This window comes from Clytia hemisphaerica, unplaced genomic scaffold, assembly GCF_902728285.1.
Source record: "Clytia hemisphaerica strain Z4C2 unplaced genomic scaffold, Clytia hemisphaerica genome assembly, whole genome shotgun sequence".
Classification (NCBI taxonomy): domain Eukaryota; kingdom Metazoa; phylum Cnidaria; class Hydrozoa; order Leptothecata; family Clytiidae; genus Clytia; species Clytia hemisphaerica.
Window position 1 is genome coordinate 161,154 of NW_027103699.1, and position 24,472 is coordinate 185,625.

At 36.6% G+C, this 24,472-nt stretch overlaps 2 protein-coding genes across 2 annotated transcripts; both read right to left on the reverse strand.

The window, feature by feature from the left end:
• Positions 1–678: 678 nt before the first annotated feature.
• Positions 679–10,089, reverse strand: LOC136803942 (uncharacterized). Its single transcript, XM_067060669.1, has 12 exons — positions 9,980–10,089; positions 9,538–9,592; positions 8,277–8,359; positions 4,863–4,932; positions 3,946–4,016; positions 3,731–3,825; positions 3,172–3,313; positions 2,811–2,875; positions 2,270–2,301; positions 2,047–2,091; positions 1,483–1,620; positions 679–1,163 (listed from the first exon to the last, which is right to left on the reverse strand). Exons 1-12 carry the CDS (start codon positions 10,063–10,065, stop codon positions 819–821), a joined length of 1,227 nt encoding a protein of 408 aa, XP_066916770.1. The 5' UTR covers positions 10,066–10,089; the 3' UTR covers positions 679–818.
• Positions 10,090–23,434: 13,345 nt separating this feature from the next.
• Positions 23,435–23,896, reverse strand: LOC136803919 (ADP-ribosylation factor-like protein 6-interacting protein 4). The gene has a single exon (XM_067060642.1). The coding sequence runs from the start codon at positions 23,894–23,896 to the stop codon at positions 23,435–23,437; it is 462 nt and encodes a 153-aa protein (XP_066916743.1).
• Positions 23,897–24,472: the final 576 nt, after the last annotated feature.

A 24,472-nucleotide genomic window follows, 5' to 3' on the forward strand; every position in this document is an offset into this window, starting at 1 on the left:
AAGATGGCTCCACTTGATAGAAAAAGCTTATTATGTTATGTTAATTTCTAGTTTCACCACAATGATCGCTTAGCTATCTGCTAATGCAAATTCATTCAGTTTTAATTGTAAAACTGTTGGCTCAAAAACGGGAGTTTGAGAGATTCGAGATGGAGGCTGTTCTTTCAAGAAACATTGCAAGGCAAAGATATCATCGTCTGCATCGTCTACCTTTTTTCAGGATTGCAAAATAAAATAAAAACAGACACACATTTTTTTTGAAAAATAAATTGTGTATACATGTAAAAATCTCCAAAAATTTGCAAAAAAAATCCTCAAAAAAATTTTCACTCCCGTCCTCAGGACCGGGTTGAAATCAACCCCGGGGTGAGTTCAACCCGCCTAAAAACGATTTCACCCCGCCTAAATACGTGTATACAGAAACAGTGTTTTCTTTATAGACCGGAGTGAATTTCACCCCGAGGTGAAAATTTTTTTTATTTCACCCCGGGGTGAATTTAACCCCGGCTACGTGTAACCACCGCCTAAAAAGACAAAAAACTAAATCGAATAAAGGTTTTGAAGGCAACTAAAAATCACCCAAACAGCTAACTCTAAGCTTGATATTTGATATTCGATTTGAAGTTTTCATACGCCAAAATATCATTAAGACGATACAAAGGACCACATTCAGATAGCTTTGCTGTACAGAATGGGTCTTCTCTTTGAAATCAATAATCTACACAAAACACCACACATTTTCTGATGTAATCAAACTTGTCACAAACAATCAAAATATCATTTTCATCATAAACACTGGTGCACCGGGCGCACGTGTATCAAACTTTGACTGGTTCTATATCACCAGAATTGATTCCAACATTACGTGATGGTTTCTTCTGTTTTTGATTGGTTCGATTACGATTCTTATCTCTATGCCTTTTACTGGAAGAAGAATCTACTGGTGCATCTTGGGTAACAGCTTTCCCAGCTGAACTTGTATTTGAAGATTCGCTGTTCCCACTTTTGTTCTTCTTTCGTTTTCTTCTTGGCGTTTCTTCAGCTTCGACGATAGCGTTTTCTTTTTGTTCGTTGAACAGTCGACGTTCTTCCTCATTGTCAGGGTCACGTAAATGCTTGTAGTTGAAACTACGGTTCCGAGGACGAAATTCTGATTTGAAATCCTGCAATATGAAACCAAGTTTAAAGCGGGTATTAAGAATCAAATATTATCGCACTTCGGAGTCAGAGGCAGTCACACATGATAACGGTTTTGCAATGCAAAAAAGGAGCAACAATTGAGAAGTAATAAGTGTTCTACGATTTTCGCTTATTTAAGCTGTACCGGGACCATCTGTTTTAAGAGTTCGTTCAAGTTTATCAAAAGGCAACTGCTTTTTAAACTAACGAAAAAACCCACAGGGAGATTTTTTCTTAAATCAAGCAATATTCATTTACCGTAAAAATAAAAGGAATTAAATGATAATTTTAAGAGTAATTTACCCCCATAAGAGAATTTCTGATGATTGGTGGTTGATCGTTGAAATTTTCTTCTTCGTCTGAGTTACTGCTCTTCGTTCCAAATGTTTCCGGCTTGAAAATGATCATCATGGCCCAGATAGGTAACAACCATTTTGTCAACTAAGTAAAAAAAACTTCGGTGAATTGTGCTGAATTTTGAGACGGAAAAACATTTTTATATACTTTAGATACAAACGGAAGAACTCTGAGCACTGATTGACCTTATTAGTTTAAAGGTATTTAAGCTATCATATAGATACAGAATAATTTTAGGGATTCCGAAATAAATAGACACAACATTACGTGGATACATTCAGACCAATGTACCTTGACCCAGAAGTATGTAAAGATATAAAAAAGACCAGTATATTGCTGGACGATGAAAAGGATCTCAAGGTCGTTTTATGAGGTAAACCAACTGGCGCGGTAAGCAAAAAGAGCAGTAATTTATGACACATGAGACACAAGAGCAGAAAACGATATCACTGGTACATAATGCGCTAATAAATATCCTAAAGAGCTGAGCAGAGTAGAGAAAGAGATTACCTTAACAAAGATGTGTACAGACGTGAAAAGTACAGCATCAGTGACCTGTGTGGAAATTAAAAACAAACATTGTCATCGAAGAAAAATAGTTTAATTTCCCTTCGGATAGTCAATTTCAAAAACAATGTTAAAATATAGCAAGATATTTTTACTAAACTTGACCAAAAATCGAGAGATACTAACATATAAAATCTTATAAAAAGATAAGTAATAAGATACTTACAAAAATGCCTCTACATCTGTTCATTTCACCATCTGAAAACAATTGATAGATAAAATTACAGTCTGATAATACAACATTTAGAATTGGCAGGTATTCGAGCAATTTCAAATCTAAAGTGCTTATTTTAAAAATCATCAAGGCTCCTTTTGGACTCTTATCTATTTACACTGTACTCTCAACCAGGGGGGGGGGGCTTAGGCAAAATTGGGTACGGGGTACCTTTTTTAACCTCTGAAGATATCTTACAGGGTCTTAAATCTAATAATTTTCAAGATGTGTATCTGAAAGGGTCGACTTTAGGTAACTTTTGACAATTTTCAGGATGGAAATCAGAATTTTCAGGGTGAAAATGGAAAAATCTTTCTTTCTAACATGGTCTCATAAAATTACCATCCATGGGTCCATTTCTCAGACGCGATACATCCCCATCGGCTTTCAAGGTCAGTGCCCCCCCCCCGGGGCTCGCAAGTGCCTTAGTAAACTTTATAATCCTTAAAAAAAGCATGTTTGTGAGATAATGGATAAGGTATTAAATACTTACAAACAATCATTAGAACATCATAGATAGCACTAATGAGGGACGAAAATTCGAAACTCAAGATTATCCTAGAAAAAAAAAAAAATTGGTACTCAGTCCTGTCACATATGCTCTCGTATCGGGGCATCAAGCTTCATCGTAAAGAAATACGCCCTGGGCGTAACAATCGAGGAAAATGCCCAGTATATTGCAAACGAATTGTATCATATTAAGTATAATTGGATCATCACCCAATATTATTTTGAGACAAGACGGGAATCAAAATGATTCATCACAGCTGGCCAAATTACCGACAATAGACAGTTAGTACTGAAAGTTAGAATGAAACAAAATGGTCGATTTATTAATTTTCCATGTAACATACCCCCATAGAGACAATCGGATATTCCTTTTGTAGGTAGAATCTGTTTTCAGGTTATTGATGTGATTGGTGATATAGATACCAACAGCGATGAAAATAATCCCCAAAGCTACTTCCGAAGAAGATAATTGAATCCATTCAGGTTCTAAATTAAGACAACGTTTAGAGTGTGGAAAAGGGGAAAATATTAAGTCGTCGTTCTTAAACTTCCTTTTCTCCCGTTCCCACATAATCATCGTCATCCTTCCATCCAGGTTGAACCCTGGTGCTGTTAAGAGAGGTCATGATTGTTTCTTTTGATAGCTTATTGTTGCTAATGGTCTAATAAGGTCAAACACCCCATGAGGCAAAAAGAGAGCCCTGTACAAGACGCCAACCTATGTAAGTGCGGTTTTATATCAGAATTTCCCTGTTCCTATTTGGATTGCCTTAACCCGGCTAGAAGATGCTCCAACTACACCTAGGTATACAAGTTATACCAAGAAGGGTTGTTTTTATGGAAGAGATGGTTATCAGTGTTGAATTGTCAACAAAAAAGCATGACCCCAAAAAATATCCATACCTTTACACTCGTGTTCAGCTTTCATACGAACTATGCTGACGATGATCAATATGACATAATATGTTGACGTAATGATTAAAAATGGCAGACATATCCTAGAATTTAAAAAGTCCAAAGTAACATTATTCATTCACATTTAAAGTTTTGCCTCAAAATTCAAATTTAGCCATTCATTTAATAAAAATAACTTTGAGCAAGAAAAATCACAACCAAACCTTTTGTACAAATATTCGGTTTTTGATATTCTTGATGCAACTTCGCAATAAAAACGGCACACAACCAGAAACTAAAAAAGAAATAGTAGAGCGAAACGAACAATTAATATCATGTGCCAACCACGTGAATGGTGGGAGACTTGTTGAGTTATGATTCTCTCCCACACCCTCTTCTCACAGACCCACTGGGACCCCTTCCCACTGGAAAAATTGGCCAAAATATCGTCCCCAGTGGAGAATTACCCTCCAATATTTGTCCCCACTGTAAACAATCAAACAAACCAATCCTCCCTGCGAAATAATATGCCTTTTACCCATCCCCACTGAATTTTCTGACTTGAAAACAAATCCCCAGCCAAAAAATATGGGAATATCAATCCCCATCGAGTTCCAGTCCGTGATTTTTATCCTCACTGGCTGAAAAAATCCTACCGGGTCGGTGATGCGCTCCCCCCCCCACACCGAAAGATCGTCTCCTCTAGTGTCATGGGAAGGGTTATATATACATCGACCTCAAATCCTAAATACTGAGGCTTACATATAGATATAGATATATGCCGGAAGAAGTGTTAGACCTCGTAGCAAGAAAGAAAAGTATTTTAATGACAAGAATTATATCAAAAGACAATGGCAATCCGCATCGCATAGGCCATGATTATTTTTTAGCTGAAATTTGTACGACGTTCAATTGCAAAGTACATTTTCAAATGATTGGAAAATAGCTAAAATCATCACTTTCATTTTAATAATACAAGTAATTGACATGTAGAGCAATTACCGCAAATTGGTACAAACAATTAAATTTATTCTGATTCGTAACTTTTAAAAATTCACCGTGGTGTGCTACGCAGCGTGATGCTGTATGCCTTAAAAATCCTTGTTAACTTGACGAGTGTTTAAAAGGAACAGATGCAAACCTGAAATAATTTGAATAATTCGGCAGTCAAATCCAAGCTTGCATGATGAGCATAAATCCAATTAACAAGCCTAAAAGAAAGGTTCAAAGTCGATGTGGAACCTCTAATTAGCGGACACCATCGGAGAATCGGATTAGTGTCCGCTAATTAGAGGTGTCCGGCTTTTGGAGGGTTTTGAGTTTCAGGCTCAAATTTCGAAATTAAACCGTACTAGGGGGTCACAAACATGAAATTATGGCTTTAGACATTTCCCTAAAGACATAGTAACATGAAAAGACTCAATCGTTCAAGAAAAGTCTAAAATACTAAAAATAACAAAGTCAACTTCAGGGTTGAGAAAGAGCTTGAAGAGCTGTAATCGTTACTTCCATTATCTAAAAAAATGCTTGATTGTTTTTTGTTTTTTTGTTGTTAATTCTAACAACCTCAAACAGGGGGGGGGGTCATGCAGTTACTATGTGAAAACTATGACACTTAGTACGTGGCAGGGGGGGGGTGAAGCAGTTACTACAAGACATCATGCCGGTTAGTACCGTGGTGGTGTGCCATATGAATTGGATAAAATCACTTAGTACTCAGATGTACTAACTGCAAAAAAAGGTGGTCCCCTGCTAAAAATTTGCCAAATTTTGGTACTAACTGTGTAAAAAATAGGATTTTGTGAGAAAATTTAAAAAAAGACCATATTTTACCAAAAAAGATTTTGGGGAAGTAGATTTTTTTTTAAATTTTCGAAATTTTTTTTTAAATCTTAAAAACAATTTGCTGGTTGCAATAGAAATTTGATTTTCTAAAATGTTGTTTTTTCCTATTGAAAGCTATGGAAAATTGAATCATTTTTAAGATATTAAATTTTATTTGATTTGATTTTATTGAATTTATGAAGGTCAAAAGCCTTTTTCAAGGCTAATTTCAGTTAGTACTAACTGTACTAAGTGTACCAAGGTGGTGGTATTACTAACTTCCCTGTACGTGGTGGTGTAGAAAAATTTAATTGTTTTTGGAAAAATATCTGAAATTTTTCCATGAAAATAAATTTTTTGTCATATTATGAAAATAGAAATCGTTGAATGCTTTGATAGTGACTTAAACCAAGTAATTAAACTTATTCTAACAATTCTTATAAATACAAAAATCAAAATTTTTTTTTGACCAGTGGGTATGTCTTATATATCTAAAAAAAGCCGCGAATTACCCATTTTATGGGGCGGTGTACCCCTTTTTGAGCACTAAAAACAGTTACTCCACAGTGGAGTAAGTAATGGTGGTGGTGGTGTGACAAGAAATTTTCCAAAATGGCAGTACTCATCATAGTGTCACAGAGTAACTGCGTGACCCCCTGCCTCAAGTCTGTTTTTTAACGAAGATAGAGAAGATCTTTCGTCATTTTTAAGTTTCTTTTAAGTTAATCAGTTTGTCAATGAAAATTAAAGCTTCGTGTGGTGTACCAGTCATTTACTATTTTACTGGCCCAGGAAAGCTTGTCAACTGGGTAATAGTGTGGTCGTGTTACAAAAATACAGGCTGTTTGTAGGAAAAAAAATAAGATCTAGCTGAAACTTTCTCCAGACCTTCTCTATAGGATGGTTATACCTCAGGAAAAATTCCCCTAAAATCCCACTGGTGGAACATCCATTTTTTGGGACATTTCTTTTTTCCCCAGGCAAAACCCTAAGGGCGAGATTTTTTGAAAATTTCAAACTCATTTTCAGGCATTATCAAATATACCATTCGAAAGCTCTCGAAAAACTATATAGAAGACTATTAAACGGTTATAGTCGATTTCCTTGCCTTTGAAATTCTTTTAAAGAAGGACCCAATCCCTTTTTTGAAACCGAATGGTCAAAGACAAAGCAAGTCTATCAAAAATAGCTAAGAAATTTTCATGAGATTGTTTTTGTTCAAAATGGATATTTTTATAGGGGCTTTTTATTTGAATATTTGTTACTTTCATATGAAATATAATATTCAAAAAGAGCATTGGTGCAGACCTATAAAAGATGGTCCTAGAGTAGTAGATTTTAAGGTACTGAGATCTTAAAATCTTTTTTCCATTATTGGTATTGTATTATTTTAGCATTTCTAAAAATGTCATTTTTAAAGAAATGTTGAGATATTTTTATATTTTTTATATATGTTTTCTCAGAAGGAGGATGGGGGGTACCAAATCAATATAACTAACACATGCCATAAAGAGCTAACATGAGTTTTTTTTCAAAAGATTTGACCACCAACCTTTTTAGTACACTGTACTAACTTTTTCTTTCCACGGCCAGAGTTGTGATACCACCCTAGTACAACGTAATTGCTTATTTTCAACATATGGGGTTTTGGTACCACCTTTTCGGTACCACCTTTTTGGTACACCGTTACCAGCTCTTTTCCATGACATAAGTTTTGAATCTTAAGAATACTGTACAAGTTTTCCTCACTCTGCAGAGTTTGGGCGTCATCCTTTTACTACACAGTACTGACTGTTTCCAATTAAGTTGGACACCACTTTTAGGGTTCACTGCTCTAACTTTTACATTAGTTGTCACAGGACGCCCTATTTTCTTGGACTATCAATATAGGCTTTTACCTTGAAAATAATATGCATGTGGCAGAAATTTGGAACAGAGTTCATTATAACATTCCCAAAAACCTTTTGATTCGATTGCCTTTTTTTTCTGGTGGTTCCATGACCCATATAAAGAACCTGTGACAAATTTTTCCCCAAGCATTATTTTCAAACTAAAATTCTAATTCTATGGGAATATAAAAGCAGCAAAGCAGTGCATAAACAAAATTGCATGGCTTGGTCTAGCTTGGACATAATAATTAATGGAGTTTGGGTTCTCAAAGAAAATATATAACACTGAACTGGATATTTTATGTAATTTTTTGAAATTTGTTTTGTTTTTACCACTAAAATTACTAGCATAATGACCAGAACTTTCGTTTATACACCCTTTTTAGTACAATGTAACAACTCAAATTTAGCTTGAGAAATACACAACCCAATTAGCTATTTATCAATCCACTGGGTCAGTATTCCTTCGATTTCCTCATCTATAAAATGATATTCCATTTTGAACTGTTTTATTATATCTTTAAATCAAGCTTCAAAGGGTAATTTACTTGGGTATGGCAAACATTAAAACCAAGATGTTTTTCAGTAGCTAGTTTTTTTGAACTCACCAAGGGTTACCTACCAAATAAAACAAGTTCAAAGTCTCTCTAAGGGTCAAGATTTTCCCCTTGTTTGAGGGTCTCTTTGCAAAAAATGCTGAGTTTTAGTTTTAGTCTCTCTAAGGGTTGGTTTATGGAAGTACGGTCTACACACAAATGATATTCTCCAACCCTGGTACCAATCCTCCTCCTGAGCTCTTAATATTAAAAGATAGTTCTAAGCAATAAGAGAAAATTACTTACAGTAGAATGATTTCAATGATTGCAGCATAGAATATCAAGTATTGGTTCAACAGTTTATGCTTTGAGATGTGTAATCTCACAACCTGAAGGCGAAATAGTAGGATGTTAGGCACACTGTATCATCAACTTGGGGAAGGTTTATGAGCTTGACAATTGACCCTGTATATCAATTTTAAGCAAATGGGATAAATTTAGATACCCCTTGTGGTTTGCATGAATGTGTGAGTGGGCTTTCATAGTTCGGACCCCCCCCCTTTTAAGGGGGGGTGACACCTTCCAAAAAAGTGAAGAAGGAGGGGGATCAGAAAATTTCATTAAAAAGGAGGGGGGGATTGTTTAAGAAGCCCCCTTACGTATATTGTAGATTATTTTCAAGCACTGTTATGAAATTTGGTCTGCATGAAATGAAGTTCTTTATTTTCACTAAAAAGTATATTATATTTGCCAGACTTAATTTTTCTTTACTGTTTCCCTTCCCTTTTTACCATAAAAAATTTAGCCCAAAACCCTTGGGGGATAGGCATTTTTAAAGGTTGGGGGATGCCAAGAAGGGGGGATCATTTAAGAAGGGGGGGGGGTCAGACCCCTTTCCACACTATGGCTTTTTGACTTTATGCGTCTTCTAAATGAATTGGAAAATTGCATGAATTTTGAAAAAAATTGCGCAAATGCTTGAATTTGGAAAAATACATTGAATGATTGTATGAATTGAAGGTCTGTTGAGGGCCTCTTATATGCTGTCAGGCGAAAATTTTCAAAAACACACACTGAAAAGTGTTGAAAATTATAAATCATAAATTATCAAATGTCAGATATATCCTTCAAATTTAGTGATTTTAGAAACATGTCGATATTTTTAGAAACTAAACAAGCAACATTGACCAGTGACCCACTCTTTCCCATTGTCTCTTCCCAAACTTGTCCATTGTAAACTTGAAAATAGTTATATTGGAAGTTCATGGTGACTTGGTTCACAAGATTTATGTTTGGCTGCGTTTTGAGAGATTCTTCTCTAACCATCAGCCAAGGTGGATGACTTTTTTTTCTACTATGAGTACTAAGACCTTCATAATTATCCAAATTTATCAAGTGTGATTTTCTTACAAGATGTGAACCCCATGTTCATCTTTCTCGATGATGGAAGAAGAATCTCTTGTAACATATCCAAACTTAAATCTTGTGATCCAAGCCACAATAAATTTTCAATATGAATATCACTGGGTCGATAAACTCAAACTTATTACATTAAAATTTTTTTTACCTTGTATGTACATCCAATGATCGTAAGAAATGCAAACACTGATTCTGTTATGTCCCTGGAAATATAAGGTGTTTATAATCATTTGAGGATATTGTCTTGTCATTACTTTAATCGGAGTCAACAACAATGTTTGTTTTTTTGTAGAACTATATTTCCGAACCTCAAACCTTCAAAAGTTATATCTTAGCAATCATGTTTTATATCAAACACATGTTTTACCTTAAGCCAGGTACTGTTTAGTATGTTTTATTGTATTATATTTGATCTAAGGTAGAGTTAGCTAAGGCATTAATATAGAGACTTTGGATAAACATTAACCGTGGAACGTGAAACCGTGGGGAGGGAAGTATTGCCCTTTGAAAAAAATTGTATATTAATTTTTACCCCAATGTCATCCATGTTGGGATAATCCAAGGATCTCTTGATAAAAATATTCACTCACCTTGAACAAGCAACAGGATCATAACTCTCCAAACAGTTTTCAGTGAAACTTCCAAGTGAAATGTTAGATAAATTACTTTTACTCATTGCATTATTTTTTTTTCTTCTGAAAGTAAATTAGTGCCTTATTAAAGTGGGGTTGAAAAATATTTTTAAATTCTAATATGCAGCTAGGTGAAAATTGCTAGAGGTGTTGAGATTCATGATTTTGAAAACTAAAAACCGAATCAAAAATAAAATTGTTACTGTCTTACCAAAATTGGTGCCAAGATTAAAATATAATTGTTGCCTCTCTAAAATACTGTCAACTGCTCTAACTTGGGACGACTGGTCAAATCTTGGGACGGTTGATTTCTGGACTGTATTTTCACTTACTGTTAAAATCTCTTATGACAACAAGTTGTCTTGATACTTCAACAAAGTTTATCAATCAAACTTTCACTATCTCATAATCACAACCAAAATGTATTTTAAAAGCATTTTAAAAGTACATAATTTGAAGAAGTACTGTAATTAATAATTTAATCACACTCGTGCTGCTCACATCTTGACACCTTTTTTAATGTTGTTTAATTCTCTAGAGACTTTTTTCAGCGTGCACGATTTATTGACATCTCACAATTTTCCGCGGAAGAACGGACTTTTTTATATCTGTGTTGACTCATGCGCGCAATCGCATTTACCTGTTTCTCGTCGCAAAGATTTGTTCCTTTTGCGGTGTGAAAGCCTACCTGACGAGAGTAGCGTATTCACATTATTTGCTATCTATGATTCAGATAGTCCCAAGTCAGAGCAGTTGACGGTAAACTTTAGATAAAAAGGAACTGATTTACCCTGGCATTTGCTTAAATTAGTTCTCTAAAAGATCAAAACCATATATATTTCTGGCACAAGTGTTGAATTTGAATTCTTGTGCGTTCAAAATTGAAATAAAGATGGTGGGTGAAGGGAAGGATGGAATTGGATAAAACTCTGACAATTCTGAGACTTTCCGTCTCAAAAGATTAAGAAAAGTCAGGAAAATTATCAGTCGGTCAGATGATGCGAACACAAGTTATTTGTGACCATGACCCCAGTCTATTTTTTGCATAAGTCCCTTTAGAAGTTTTTCGGTGTATTTTTTGGGTCACAAGTTGAGTAAATGATAAAGCGCTTTTGCAGCATTAATATTCGATAATATCGATTTAATGGAACACTAGTGTGACTAACTGCCTGTCTCACAAATTGACCAGTTCGTTCAGTCAGTGATCACCTATCGATTTTATCATTTGACTTCAGATTATGGCATTTTCTTTGACCATTTTCGATTTGTTCAATCATTTTGATTACTTTTCGATTACCTCCGATCATATTGAATACCTTTGATCGTATTAAGTACTTTCCAGCTTTTGATTTTATCAAATATGTTTCCAGTATTAGTAGCGCGTCAAAATAATCTGAAACAATACACATGAAAACATTATTATTAAACATACTGTCAACTTGCATCAGTGGAGGGAAACTTGCATAGCCATCAAATGACTGACCAATCAAAGCAGCAAGATTTCAAAACAAATGAGCTACGCATCTCCGCTCGCAGCTCTACGCTACCATTTTTGTTTTGATTAAACTTTGTATTTTAATGACCAGCCAGGTCATTCATTTGAGGGCTATGCATGTTAGCATCCACTGATGCAAGTTGCCCGACTTCACGGTACATGTGCTAATTATTTTTCATCATTGTTTTGATGCTGGAGTTTTTAATTATTCAACATGAAACTGTGCCTAAAGCAAAAGCATTGATTGCTAAAAATTACTTTATACCTACCGTCAACTTCTCTAACTTGGGACTATCTGACAAAACATGGGACGACAATTAAAAAGAGCGCGCTATCAGTGAAAGTTATCATGACATGTTATGACAAAAAGCATGACTGATAAACTTGGTCAGTTAATGAAAATACCTCCATTTAAAGCATGTTAAAAGTTCACAATAATGACTTTTTTTATTACAGAAACCAAACGAGTGAGAGCAAGTCATTAAAACTAAATGTCAGCGCTCCGTGGTTGTGACATAGGTAATTACAGTAATTTTCAGTTTCTTGTTTCTACGTCATTTCTTAAACTTCTAAGTAGGAGAACGTGTCTTTCTATAAGGAATTTTATAACACTTCATGGCAGATTAAAACAGTCAGGGCCTCCTTGGTCTTTTATAATATTACTTAGTTCGGATAGAATAAAAACATACCTGATCAACAAAACCAAACCTCCTGTCTTGCGTTTATTCTTTCTTTCCCATCAACTTTCGTTTTTGCTTATGTAGGTTTTAAAATCCACAAGTAATGAACCTCTTATAGCTTTATCTGAATAAAGCAAGTTGAAAACCTTCTATTAGGTTTCATTCCCTACGTTTTTTATCCATGTGGTGAACCGGTTTCCCCGATAATTAAAAATTGGAACTTTCCGGTGGGTGCGATTAGGCGTACCGCCATCGCGAAATATTTTTCGTGAAAATAACGCTAAGATTTAAAATAATATTTAACGCTAATATAATCTAGATAGGAAACAAATATTAAATTTGATTCTTTTTTTGTTCGTATTTCAAAATTTCCAGATAAAAAGAACTATTTACAAATTATTTTCTTTAACGGGCGTTGAATCGACATTGACATACTTTAATCGTAGAAATTTTAGCAAGAGTAATTTTAGCATTTTAGCGAATTTTCCCTATTGTCGCTAAAATAAATCTCCCTAAAACACGCCGAATCGCCAGATCGCTAAAATTTATCCGCGCAAAAGTTCTGGTTATATTGCCTTGATACATTTTTATCAATAGGAAGGGTTTCAGTGCGAAGAAATGCTAGAAAATGAAAGCAATCAATAACGTAATACGAGTATTCGCTAAAATTTATCCACGCGAAATTTTTTGAAATCGTGGTTCGCTAAAATAAATCCAAAAAAGATCAAGATTTTCCTGACTCGCTAATATGCGCTAAAATAAGTCTTGCTAAAATTTCTACGATTAAAGTATTTAATGAGGCAATCTATATTCAGGGCTGCAAATAAATATTTTTAGTCAATCGGACATCATGTCCGACAGAAATGAAATCCTGTCGGTCGAACTCAAAATCCTGTCGGTCATTCAGTGTATATATTTTTTTTAAAGTTACGGAGAAAGCGAGTAGGAAAAATAAAAGTTACCTTTAAACAGTTTGTTACTGTATATAACAGAGAAATTGATTCGATAAAAGTGATCTTAGAAACACCTTTGGAAGTTACGAAGAAAGCAAGTTGATAAAAGTTAAATTAGAAACACTCTTAAAAGTTAAGAAGAAAGCGAGTTGATAAAAGTTAACTTAGAAACACTCTTGAAAGTTATGAAGAAAGCGAGTCGATAAAAGTGATCTTAGAAACAAAGAAGGTTACGAAGAAAGCAAGTTGACAAAAGTAATTTAGAAACACCCTTAAAAGAGTTACAAAGAAAGCGGGTTGATAAAAGTGATCTTAGAAACAGAAAGTAACGAAGAAAGCAAGTCGATAAAAGTTAACTTAGAAACACCCTGAAAGCTACAAAGTGTTGTTGAAGTTGTTTGGGGGGCGTCACTCTCATTGTGAGAGTCTTTGCCCATTGGAGATTTAGAAAAAATTGGGTGTATAGTTCTGTATCCAGCTTACTGAGCAGAAAGAGAGCGGATTGCTTTTTAATGACAAAGATGGAAAGAGGTTACATAGAGTAGTGTTTATTTCGAAGAGAGTGATATAAAAGAAACAAGGGATAACACTAGAACGTGTAGAAGAGAGAGGTGTCAGTCATTTAACCTGGAAAGCTACAAAGAAAGCGAGTATTAAAAGAATAGGCTAAGTAAGAGACAGGGGTGCAGTGCTGCAAATAACGGCCGGTGACCGGTAAATACCGGTCATTTTGTAGTTTCTACCGGTCATTCTGAAACTCAGTTTTTCATTATGTTTGGTTAACCCTTTCAGTCCCAGAGTTTTCACAGCTACTTTCCCAGAGCCGTAAAATGAGTTTTTGAATGCATTTACTCATGCTTCAATATCTCTGGAATCACTAAACCTAGTCCTCCCAAGTTTTCACCCTTTTTCACTTATAGTATGAGGATCCTTTTGATAGAAAAAAATTTGCAAAATGACGTCATCAGCGTGTCACGTGACCAGAGAAAGGCAAAAAAAAAATTTAAAACAGCAATTGTTTGCCATTCAATGGTATTTTTTTTTATGAAAAAATGATTTAAACCCATTCATTCTTCTGATAAATGTTTAGCACAACAGTATCTACTAACTGAAAAAAGAATTGTTTGATTAGCCCTCATAGAAAAATCATAATGATTGATAGAAGTTGTAAAAAATCCCATTTTCGGCCTTACAGATTTTGCTTGCAAAAATTTTTGTAAATACTTTTGTAAACAAAACTTCTTACTCGAACAAGCTTTTTTCACGCGGTCTTTTGCACACGACGCGCTATTTTATCTTCTTTGAAAGCTGTTTAAAGACATCTCTTTATTTCCCGCCAAAACATCACAATTTGAAAAATAAATCAGGGACCGCTATGCAGTTCTCTGGGAAAAAACGACGGGTCCAAAGGGACCGCAGTGCGGTCGCGTGGGACTGAAAGGGTTAAAATCTAAAAGTTTTTAAAATCAAAATAGGTGTTTAGCCAATCTAAAGGTCATTACAGACTACAAAATTTTCTAAGATGGTTCCCCCAGACCCTTTGCTCGTTACACTCGAAAAATTACCGGCCAACTGAAATTTCCCTATTTGCAGCACTGGGGGTGTAAGAGATTTATTTTCAACTCTCAAGTTAATGGTTTATTCGTTTTTTCATTCGGACATCATGACCGACACAAAAGATTTTCAGTCGGTCAAATAGCTTTTTCAGTCGGACATTGACCTATGACAGACGCTTATTTGCAGCCCTGTATATTAACCCGACCTCGACCTTGACCCTAGAAAAAGGCCGACCCTTGACCCTTGGAAAAGGCTAACCCTTGACCAAAATACAATAAAAAGCCGACCCTGGGTAAAAAAATGCTTTAGTGACTTTTATAAGAATTTTCTTGGATCAATATTCCATAAACTGATCATAAGAACACTTAAAGAATACTTTAAGAATAGTCGTCGGTGGGGAGGGGCGGGGCGTTAGAGAAGGAGGCGGATGAGATCATTTTTCACAAGCAGCCCCACAGGGGCCTTATTATTGACAAACATGTATAATAATCAGCCTCGTATCCGTATATCCATGGCTTAATCTTCCACTCACAGTAAAAACATCAAAAATCAGATAATACAATGACCCACGGGGGACAACGAGGTTGACATATTCTTATAAAAAAGCGTGTGTATCCCACCCCCTGCTTGTCTGCTCAATTTTTAATATTAGGATATGTCAATCTCATTTTAAAACACTGCCAAAAAACTGTTTTTTTACCCAGGGTTGGCTTTTTATTGTATTTGGGTTGAGGGTCGGCTTTTTCCCAAGGGTCGTGGGTTGGCCTTTTACCAGGGTCAGGGTTGAGGTCGGGTTAATATAGATTGCCATTTAATGATGTCATAGTCAATGTCGTACATATTTTGTCAGCGCCGTGCATATTTTGTCAACATCGTTTTCATTGGATAAATACCACTAAAATATACAAGAGAAGTATTAATTTATCGCCCGCGAGCACAGCTTAGCTAAGCGCACCACCTCTCTTAACCACCTCTCTTAAACTCTCATTCTACTAAGAATTGGAACGGGCAAAGATTACCGCGCGGGCTGATAGCAGAAAAAGGTTATTCAAAGATATTTTCAGTTATAATCCAAGGTAGAACAAACTAAACATAGAAAGGGGTCTTTTTTAGTGCTCTATACGATGATCGGTATTTTTTTGGAATATGTTTAGATTTTTCTACCCATCCCCGTTGCTATGTACGCGCGCCCTGTTGCTAAGACCATTGCTTGAAATTGGAAGTGAAAACAAAATATTTTAGTGCACACTGCCGTTCGCGTAATATCGATAAAGTGAAAGGAGGTCCTGACTGGATTAAAAAGATATTTTGATGCTCTCCACCGTTTGGTCTCTGGAGGTAAACAAACATGTTTTTGCCTGCGTTTCCTTAGGGAAAGTTGGTTTTTTGAGCTTTTCTTAAGTTCTGTCGAACAAAATCCCCTCAAATTTTAGTATGTTCAATCTATTCATGATATTATACCATCCTGAAAATCTTTTGTCAAAAGAAGATCGCTATCAAAAGTTAGAAGCTGAAAACCCACTTTCCCTAACCCCTCGCAGGCAAAAACGCGTTCGTTTATATACCTCCCAAACAATTTTATACACAACGGTGGAGCGCACATTTTCCCGGGCCATTTCTGAGAAGTTTGAAATACGGGAAAGGTGTATTAGAAAACGAAAGTTTCTTTGTTTTTCATTTTCACATTTATGGAGCAATGAAATTTTCAGATAGCCTATGCTGCTAGACGTCACACGCGTTTTTTCTACGCAATTAACAATTAACGTCTATTCCACTTTGCGACATTTTCCAATGTTTTGTGCCCAGGTTTTCGGGCTCTAAACATTCGTCACTTTTAACTTTTTCAAAGCTCCTCCAGTAGCAAAATAATCGAATTTCCGTCAAAACACTTGAAAGGCTTCTATTTTTCAAAAATCGTCAAAGTGGAACTCACTAAGAAACGAGATGAAAAATCCCGGTTTTTACTGAGGTGCTCCCTACCGCCGAAGATGCTTTAAGCGAATTTCTGTAAAATCGCGATTCCCCATGGTTGCAAAATGGTAGCTATTGGTAATTCCTTTGTTCTTTGCTATTTTCTTTTGTTCTATGTGACGTAAAAACGCTTTCGCAAATCAAAGTACTTTCACTAACTGTTGGTGGAGAACAAATTTGTTGTCAAAGAGATTTAACAGTAAGTGAAAATACAGGCCAGATATCACAGTCCCATAGACCCGTTGCATGTGACGTCACATGTTTACATCGGCTTGTTACGACCCGCAAAACGGCCCGACTTTCAGAGGCAAAAAAGACAACAGCATTAGCAGGAGGCACGCAGTTTATGTCAATTTTCTCAGGATCTAGAAGGAATTTTGAATAGAAATTTTAGTATGTTATCTAATAACTATATAGGATTCTTATACTAAAATTACATGAAATTCTAATGAAGAGATTTTGCATTATAAAATCAAAACTGCCTTTTTCCAGCGAGCGCTTTGTGTTTTCTGCCTCTGAAAAACCGTAATTATTTTGGCGCATGCGCATACAAACGCGAAAAATCAAAACATTGAAACGGGTCTATTGGTAGGCGGCGTGTGCAATAACTCCCTACTATAGCCATTCCGGGTTTGCTTGTTTTTTATTTGACGCTTATCAAAATCTTCAATTTTAGGTCAAACTTTGACAAGCAATTGTTCTTTGTGTAGTTGAGCTTTAAAATTAATTATTTTTGAGTAATTTAGAGTTTTCTTTTAGCTTTCCAACCATATATAATATGCAGATGTAATATTCTATACTTTTGTTTAAAAATTCGTTCCAACTAAGGCCATTTTTAGAAAAATTAGATCTGCGGGACACAAAAAATTTCACAACTCATCTTTGATTTCAAAGCGCTGCGAAGGAAAAAATGTTCAGACAGTGAAACTTTCCATATTTATCAGAAAATACCTGAGAAATCCAATGGTGCTACTCTCTGAAATTAATTCTTTCATTAAAGTTATTAATTTTTACTTTTCATACTTTGGCAAGCATTTTCAGCCTGAAAATGAGGACTAGAATTATAGAGAGTGATACCACTGAAAAATTTGACCCTTTTTTAGCCTAAAACAGTTATTTATATGCCATGGGGAATTTTTCCTCCACAGCGCTTTGATTACAAAGATAGGTAGGTTCAGCAATTTTAGCTTCCGCTTTATAACGTTTTTATTGTTTTTTGCAATGCAATGTCTTCTTTTTCAAAAAAATGTCTTTTCATTTCTTCCTTGAAGTGTTAGCAAGCCATTACAAAAAGAATTTGATAAAAGTCTGCAGTCAAAATGAAGATATCTGGAATATCTTGACTCAATACAAAAGCTTGAATTTTCAATTTTCGCAGCATATTTCGGTGCCATTTCATATGCCATTGCTGGGCTAAATTGTCAACCTCAAATGTCTAAAATGGTGCTATTTTAGCGGAACCAAAATCTCAATATCTCCGGAACCGCTTATCATTAGGAAGTGTATGACCCCTCATTTTTTTTCTTTTTTGAAGCTCTACAAGGTGAACTAGGTTTGATTGCCACCAGAATAGTTTCAATTTGACCCTGGAATGGCTACCTACTAGCGCTATCCCTACTTCTAACCATACCACCATGTTAGCCTTTTTAGAAAGATTTAATTTGGTGAGTCCTCGCTCCATCATAAAGCGAAAATATGTTGAAAATAGCAGCCTCAATGCCCTGTGTTAAATGCTGCCCATTGTCCACATAGTAAGTAAATGTGGGAAAAAAGCACAAAGTACATACAGTGCAGTTGCAATTTCATTTTCTTGGTTACCCTTGCGAGTGACCTTCTGTTAGGACTAGCTCACTACTTTTTGGATCAATTCTTAAAGAGCAGGTTAACCAAAGTAAAAACAAGGAAAATATCTTTGTAAACTTCTCAAATGACCAGAAATGAGCAAAGTAAACGCAGCCTTGAAGGTCAGCTTTCTTGAGTGACCTCGCTTTACTTTCTGTTATAGTCGCGCGGCTGAGGTCGAAAAAAGTGGCTAGAAAAAGATTTTCGTGATACACCTCTTAGATTCCACTTTTTTCGATGGAAACTCTCGAATTAGTATATGTAGATTCCAAAATCAAAAAGTTTCCACGATATTATCGTGCAAGTAACGAGTAAATGGCGATTTTTGCGTTTCCAGGCAAAATTGCAAGGCCTGGAAATTCATGATTTTTGGGGGGTCTTCAAATTAAAAAAAGACCTATATCACATGATAGAGCTCTTCAAACTGAGCAAAAAAGTGTATTACACCAAAGTCCCAACTTCTCTAGATCAAAAGTTATGGGCCTATTTGTGGTAAAAAACTGATGGAAAACAGGGAATTTCCCCACAATCTGCATTAATTTATGCAAAATTAAACACCTTTTTGACCACAAATAGGCCCATAACTTTTGATCTAGAGAAGTTGGGACTTTGGTGTAATACACTTTTTTGCTCAGTTTGAAGAGCTCTATCATGTGGTATAGGTCTTTTTTTAATTTGAAGACCCCCCAAAAATTTTAAAATTTTCTAAGGCCGAAGGCCGAAAAGGAAATTTGAATTTTATGAGCTTAAAATCAGACGAATTCATTATGCCGAGCGGACGCAGTCTAGAGTGAGTGGAACGAAGGCTAAGAAAAGCATCGTAGATGCGTCCTATATGATGTGACAAATAGAAATGTGTAGACGTCGCATGTGACGTATGTATTAATATATCTTTCCTTGAATGAAATGCTAATATTAATAACTAAATAAAATATAAACTATATAGATATAAAGTTTAAGATCTCCTTCCTCGTCTGCCGCCACGACCACGTCTTTTCCCTCGATTGTGGTTCTCTGCATAAAAGATAGAATACAGTGTAAGCAGTTTAAAAGCAAAGTAGGGAGGAGGGATGGGAATGAATTCGTCTGATTTTAAGCTCATAAAATTCAAATTTCCTTTTCGGCCTTCGGCCTTAGAAAATTTTAAAATTTTATATCGCTTAAAATCAGACGAATTCATTATGCCGAGCGGACGCAGTCTAGAGTGAGTCTTCACAAAAGGCTGCGGAACGCCGGCTAAGTCCTCGTTTAAAGCAACTTCAGTCCTGTAGGAGTATATTTTGGTACTTTTCTGCCGAACTGAATTCTTTGTTGTAAAATTTTTGCCATACTGATGCATTAGACCAGTTCCCCATTTTTAAAATGTCTTTAAGATTTGCCCCTTTTTTGTATGCCTTTGAAGAAGAGGCTGACCTCTTGGAGTGAGCCTGAAAAATGTTGATGTCAATGTCCGCCATTTTTAACATCTCTTTTACCCATCTAGCTGTTGTATCCTTTCCTACGGGCTTGTGTGGTTCGACATAGCTCAAAAATAATTTAGAGGTTTGCTGTTTTTTCCTAAACACATTTGTAACTTTGATGTATTCGGTAAGGGCTTGATATGGACAAAGCTTCCTATTTCCCTCAAATTTCCTAAATTCTATTGGTTCATTTTTCTTTCCTTGTTTGAAATGCTTGGGTGGTGTACTTAAATGAAAAATGAAAGTCGTTTCTGATTTCCCCATGAGATCAATATCCAGGTCCGTAAGTTCCGAGCCTCTATTTGGCGCCAGGATTCCCAAAAGTGTTACAGTTTTAAAAGTAAGTTCTTTTAGTTGTAAATGTTCGTTTTCTGGTAATTCCCTCATACAATTCAACACTGTGTCGATGTCCCATATTTCCGTATATTTAGGCATCGGGGGTCTCTGTCTTGAAACTCCTTTTAGTAAGGAAGTGACCAGTGGATGTTGCCCCACTGGTAGCCCTTCAACAATTCTATGGTAAAAGGATATGGCTGATCTATGCCCATTTATGGTGTTATATTCTTTACCCTCTTCGAATAAGGTTGTCAAGTAGTTGACTACGGTCTCTATAGTACTTGAAATGGGATCAATTTCCCTTTTACGACACCAGCTACTGAAGTTTTTCCAGGCTGACATGTAATGTCTCCTAGTTCCCTTTGCTTTGGATTGTTGGATAAGGGTAGCAGCAGTTTGTGATATGCCCTCTGAAGACTCATGTTCCCTGATATCTCCCACACTGCCAAGTGCAGTGTTTTGTTTCGAATGAGAGGGTGCGTTTCCTCCAATGGGTGGGTTAGAGTGTCCCTTTCCATTTCTATCTTCCTTGGGTTTGAGATTAACATCCCCAGTAAAACTGGATACCAGGGTTGGGTTGTCCAGATTGGGGCTATCAAAATTACTGTAGCTCGAGACCTTTGTGCTTTCTCCAGGCACCTCCCTATCAGAGAAAATGGGGGAAATGCATATGCTAGAGTTTGGTCCCAGGTCTGAGTTAATGCATCTATTGCTTGACAATCCGGGTCTGGTCTCCAACTGAAATAGGTTTCCAGTTGGTGGGCTGTTCTGGAAGCAAATAGGTCGATTTCTGGAGTTCCCAAAGTTTCCACTATCTGTATGAAAACCCTCCTTTTTAGCTTCCAATCGCTCCAGTCTGTCGAGTTCCTGGACTCGAAGTCGGCTTCCTTGTTCAAGTTCGATGGGATGTATTCTGCAGTAAGAGTGATCCCTTTCTGGGTCAAGAAAGACCATATTTCCTTGGCTATGTTTACTAGAGTCAAATTTGTTGGTCGACCCATTTTCACAATGTGAGCTAGAGCTACCTGATTGTCTATCAATAGATGTATTGACTTCAGATGATTCCCTTCACAAAGGTTTTCAGAGCTATGAGAGCTGCTTTCATCTCTAGGACATTTATATTTCCTCTTTTTCCCAACTTTGCCATAGTCCTCCTGACGAGATCTGACCACAGTGGGCCCCCCATCCTCCTTCTCTTCCCTTTGCCGCGTCTGAGCTTATAATTAAATCTGGGGGTAAGATGTTTATGTTTTTCCCATTTCCTGTCGAAAGGTTTTCTACCCACCACTTTAGCTCCTCCGTTGCTTTGTTGTCCAAGCTCATTGCAGACTCGTATCTCTGTTCGCATCTCGCTAATTGCGTGTTCATGCATTTTTGAAGGAACCTTATTTGGAGTGGTGCTAGGGTGAAGGCTGGGGCGATTGCCATAAGATTCCCTATTAGGCTCGCTAGTTTCCTTATGGGAAAAGTTTTCAGACTCAACATTTGAATGCATAATTCCTCAGTTTTTGCACTTTCTCTAGTGGGACTTTGAAGGTCATATCGCAGCTGTTTAAGACTCCCAGATACTCCAACTGTTGGTTTGGTACCAGTACAGACTTCTGTAGATTTATTGTAAACCCTAGATTCTCCAGAAGAAAGATTGTTGTGTCCCTTGAGAAGATTGCTTCTCCTTTCGACCCTGCTACTATCAATAGGTCGTCTATGTATATGAGGACTCTTATTTGTAACCTTCTCAACAGTGAAATGGGTACTTTGAGTAGTTTTGTGAAGAACCTGGGAGCTGGTCCCAATCCGAACATCAGGCATTGGAATTCGTATAGGCTTCCTTCCCAGCTGAATCTCACATACTTCTTTGATTGGGGATGCAACGGTATTGCAAAATAAGCGTCCTTCAGGTCGATTTTGACCATGAAGTCCCCCTTCTGAAGGATGTTTTTCACATCCTTCAAAGTTTCCATTTTGAATTTTTGATATGGAATGTATGAGTTCAGTTCCTTTAGATTTATAACTGGCCTGTATTTTCCTGGTTCCTTTTTCTCTTTTAAAAATAGAGTGGACAAAAATTGACCTTCTGTGTTTAGAACTCTCTTCACAGCCCCTTTCTCCAGTAAGGTTCTTATCTCTGCTCTTATCAAGGCTTTCATTTTGGAATTTGAATTTATTTGTTGTGGTCTTGTTTTTTGAATCGGCTTCCCTATTATTGGGATCACTAAGCCTGAAACTGTTTCCAAGATGAATTTGTCCTGAGTCAGTTTTGACCAATTGTTTTGAAAAATCCTGTCCTTCCAGTCTGTGTCAACTGGGGATTTGATAAATCCTCTATGAGGTTTTTTATACTTGGGTGTATTTCCCAAATTTTTGTGACTCCCCGTTTGTCAGCAGAGGTTTTGCTTGACTGGAGAGAGGTTCTGTGAAGTTTGACAGAATTTTTCTTACCTTTGCCTCTTCGGTTTTGAATTCTGTGGTGCAAGCCAGCCTGTTGTTCATCGGTGTATTGTTCGTGCCCCTCTCCGTGACTTGTTGATCGGGAGGAGCTCCATGAAAAGGGAGTGCGATTAGCTGTTTGTACTCTTCTTGAAAAGAGGAATTGTTTGAGTGACTGGTTGTTCACTTTTGCCTGTTTTGTGAGGGATTTTATTGTCTCCTCTCCAAAAAGTTTTCCATCACTTTCTTGTAACTCCTCTAATAGGGTCTCTCTGAGCCACACACTGATATGGCTTTCACGAATGCCAAGTCCCATCAAAGCATTTTTCCTTCGGAAGAAATTGCTGGCATTGAGGGCCTGTCCTAACAGCAGTATCGACTGTTGGAAATGAGTGGCCACTCTTCGAGATCGAGTTTTTCATTCTCGTCTCCTGATCTTGCTCTCTCAACGCTCTGCCAGATTTTGGCAAGCGGAGCCAAGATATCTCTGACTTTATTCGATATCCGGGATATCGATTTGTCCACGGCCAGGGTTTTAGTTCCCATTGACCCTTTTTCTCTGAGTAAGCAATCGAATAATGAATCCATTTTTAACTCAGGTGAGACGTTGCTTGGGACTGGTGTTTCTTCCAGTATGTCCTTCTCAAGCTCTTTATCAGGTATGTAATTCCTGATGTGCTTCTCCAGATACTTCACAAGTCTGGGATCAAGTTTCCAGTCATGTTCATTGACGTCCATCTGGAATAATTCTGGTTTGTCGTCACTCGAATTAGATGATGAGGGGTAGAGGAACTTCTGCTTCTTTTTCTGGATTTTCGTTTCTTTTTGACTTGCTTTTTCTTCTTTTGCTTCTTCTTCTTTTTCTCCTTTTTCCGTCTCTCCTCAGAGGAATCGGAGCTACTTGAGCTGCTTGATGATGAACTGGAACTTCTGCTGGAGGAGGATGAGGGAGAGGGTGTTCTTTTCCTCTTTTTCTTCTTGTCTCTTCCTCTTTCCTTTAAACTACCATTCCTATCAGTTCCTTCAACGTTTGTTTTTGTTAAATCTGCATTATTTAATTGATTTTCCTCACTGATTGTGTTGTTCTCATTAGATTTATTAGATTTAGTCACATCATATCTCACTTTAGTTTTTTCGGTCGTTGGCGACGCCATCTTGATCCGAAAACGAAAGTGAGAAGAGGACTTAGCCGGCGTTCCGCAGCCTTTTGTGAAGACTCACTCTAGACTGCGTCCGCTCGGCATAATGAATTCGTCTGATTTTAAGCGATATAAAATCATGAATTTCCAGGCCTTGCAATTTTGCCTGGAAACGCAAAAAATTATGGCGCGCCAAAGCGGAAATAAATACTATCTCTTTAAAACAATACTATCTTCGTTTAAAACATACTATCTTTTTAAAAAAATACTATTTTCGATTAAAACATACTATTTTCGTTCAAAAAATACTATTTTCGTTGAAAAAATACTATTTCCGTTTGAAAAAATACTATTCTCGTTTAAAACATACTATCTTCGTTTAAAAACATACTATCTTTTGTAATGATACTATCTTTTTTTAAACGATACTATCTTTTTTAAAACATACTATCTTTTCGAAAACAGTCTGGAAACGAGGTTGGCACGTCTTGCCTCGCTCATTTTAAAGTTTGCATGCATGACCCGCGCATGGTGGGACGGCGGGACCATGCTTGCTGGATGGAAAGAACAACATGCTTTATATGGAAATGG

Bases quoted from the DNA above. Each gene is read 5' to 3' on its own strand.
- LOC136803919 (XM_067060642.1), bottom strand. From the start codon at position 23,896: ATGGCGTCGCCAACGACCGAAAAAACTAAAGTGAGATATGATGTGACT.
- LOC136803942 (XM_067060669.1), bottom strand. From the start codon at position 10,065: ATGAGTAAAAGTAATTTATCTAACATTTCACTTGGAAGTTTCACTGAA. The intron at 4,933-8,276 runs GTAAGTAATTTT...CCTTTCTTTTAG, and splicing joins ATCATTGAAATCATTCTACT to GCTTGTTAATTGGATTTATG. The intron at 2,092-2,269 runs GTAAGTATCTTA...ATTTCCACACAG, and splicing joins ACAGATGTAGAGGCATTTTT to GTCACTGATGCTGTACTTTT.